The sequence below is a fragment of the Stegostoma tigrinum genome, chromosome 25, assembly GCF_030684315.1.
Source record: "Stegostoma tigrinum isolate sSteTig4 chromosome 25, sSteTig4.hap1, whole genome shotgun sequence".
In the NCBI taxonomy this organism is placed as follows: domain Eukaryota; kingdom Metazoa; phylum Chordata; class Chondrichthyes; order Orectolobiformes; family Stegostomatidae; genus Stegostoma; species Stegostoma tigrinum.
The window spans coordinates 15,962,456-15,964,796 of record NC_081378.1 but is presented as its reverse complement, the minus strand read 5'-3'; the positions used below and the strand labels follow the sequence as shown (position 1 = coordinate 15,964,796).

At 39.8% G+C, this 2,341-nt stretch overlaps 1 protein-coding gene across 1 annotated transcript; it reads right to left on the bottom strand.

The window, feature by feature from the left end:
- Positions 1-750: 750 nt before the first annotated feature.
- Positions 751-1,782, bottom strand: LOC125463403 (galactoside alpha-(1,2)-fucosyltransferase 2-like). Its single transcript, XM_048554660.1, has one exon. The coding sequence runs from the start codon at positions 1,780-1,782 to the stop codon at positions 751-753; it is 1,032 nt and encodes a 343-aa protein (XP_048410617.1).
- Positions 1,783-2,341: the final 559 nt, after the last annotated feature.

Below are 2,341 nucleotides of genomic sequence, written 5' to 3'. Positions count from 1 at the left end.
GTTGGAGAAAACAATCCAACTTTTGCTCCTACACTTTCAGAAAAACAGTGTGACCGCAGTGAAGGGGCAGAAGAGACCTATTAGAAAGGCACTAGGGATCAGAGAATTGGATCACATGGAAAGGCTAGAAAAACTGAGATGGTTCTCCCCAGTGTGGAGAAAGTTAAGGGGGAATTTAATGAAGCTGTTCAACATTATGAATGATTACGTTACAGTGGATGGGGACATGCTATTTCCAGTAGCAAGAGGGTCAGTTTACTATAACTGGGAAACTAATTGGGGCAGTTGAGGAATACTTGTACTTGTGATTTGGAATCCACTGTCCACAGGGTTAATGGAAACAGATTTAATAAAAACTTTCAAAGGGAATTGAAAGAGAAAGACCAAAGGAATGGAGCTAACTAGATGACTCTTCAAGGGAGCTGAACAGACTTGATAGGCCAAATGGCATTCTTTGTGTTGTAGAACTTTATGATTCTAATTCTAGAATCAGAAAAAAGATTTAATTTGGATTTAACTGCAACATTAAATGGCACTTATTTATTGCTTCAAGGCTAGTGGGAAATAAGAGATGATCTAAGTAGAAATGAATAAAAAGGCAAATTTAAAATAGGTGTTCATGATAAATGTTTAGAATAATTTTTTACTCAGAACATTTAATCTGTTTGAATCCACATGGGTGCTGCAATGGGAGAGATATCAGCCTCACTGAGTTCTTTTTTGACATGCCAGCTCTGAAAATGCCTTCACTTAAAAGTTCAGGCTGTGGTTCAGAAGAGGTGACAGATCAGCAGCAATCCCAATCCATTCTGGCAGGAAGGCTGCCTCATACTTAAACACTTTAAGGAAAGGTGAGCCAGGTAAAGTGAAGTTTGTGAGGTAGATGACCTCCCCACCAGCAAGGTAGGCAGCCCAGTATCCAAATGTGCCAATGGTCATTATGGTGTGGTTGCAGTGAGCAAGTATAGCAAAGTCTCTTTGTGGTTTAGATTCATTGCCATCTCCTACGAAGTAAACATCTCCTTTGGAGGCATCGATATTCTTACGACACCAATCTAATCCATTGCTTGTCACTATGAAGATAACATCCTTGTACTTATCTCTGAAGTAGGCCATAGCATTCTCCAGATAGTTTCTATCTGCAATGACACCCTTCCACACCTGTGGCATAACTTGTATATAATCTCCTCTTCGAACATGAACACCAACATAAGTAACATTTTGATGCTGTGCTGTTATTTTTCTTAAGTACAAGTTGATCTCCTTTGTGACAAACTCATGAAAAGAGAATTCATGCAGGATTTCTTCTCGAATATGATGATAGAACGTCCAAGAACATGGATATCCAAAGAATTTAACATGGTCTCCTAAGATATTTTTATACCGTTCATCCATCCAGTCAGAAATATGATAGTTTTGCCAAGGGATCTTGGCCTCTGCCTCCTGATGAATTGTGGGAAGAGTAATCTTGAATGTCTGAGACAGGCTATTTGCCATACTTGGAAAAATGTAGGCTTGTTTCCTATTTAATCTGGCCAAAGCAAACAATGTTGCATATTGTCCCATGAGGTTGCCCAACCTCCCACTTGGTATGATAGTCCACATGCCTTTGGAAGACCTGATGGCTTTGAAAGACTCATAATCTTCATTTGTGAGGCAGTTTGTGAGATTGGTGGTCATCTCTACAGTGGTGACATCTGCTGAATGTTTGGAAAAGTTCCATTGAATAAATGTGAGCTTATCGTTTTCTTCACGATAAAGCATGTGGCCAAACTCATACATGATGAGCAATGAAAAAGTTGAAAGGAGAAGCAGGATTAGAAAGCAAAGCTGTTTCCCACTGCACAAAGCAACATTGCAACTTAGAAAACTGCTCATCTTCACAGACTCACTTAGATTAATCTGCCACTTTGTCTCCAAGACAGATGAGACTTCCATCAAAGTCCTATAAAGATATAATTAGAGAACTATTAAAATACAATGCAGAGCAATGTCAATTCAGAACCACTATAATTGCTGATTGTTCATATTGAGCATGTGGTCAGAGGTGCAGGCAGCATGCTCTTTCCCTGACTCCATTTTCTCACTCAATGACTTTAATAAGAATATCATTCTACCATGGCACTGCCCACAGTGTTAAATATCAGAGTAGGCTCAGAGTGAAATTGTGGGGTTAGTATGAAGTGGTTTCACTTTACGCCAGCATGAATTTACACGGGGGAGCCCTACAGTTAAGAGTGCCGTCATTCTGAGCAGTGTGAAATGGGTATCAGGTAAGAATTTTAGGGAAAATGGGGAAATATTCCAGGAGGAGGGCTTCTCACAAGGCTTCCCATGAGAT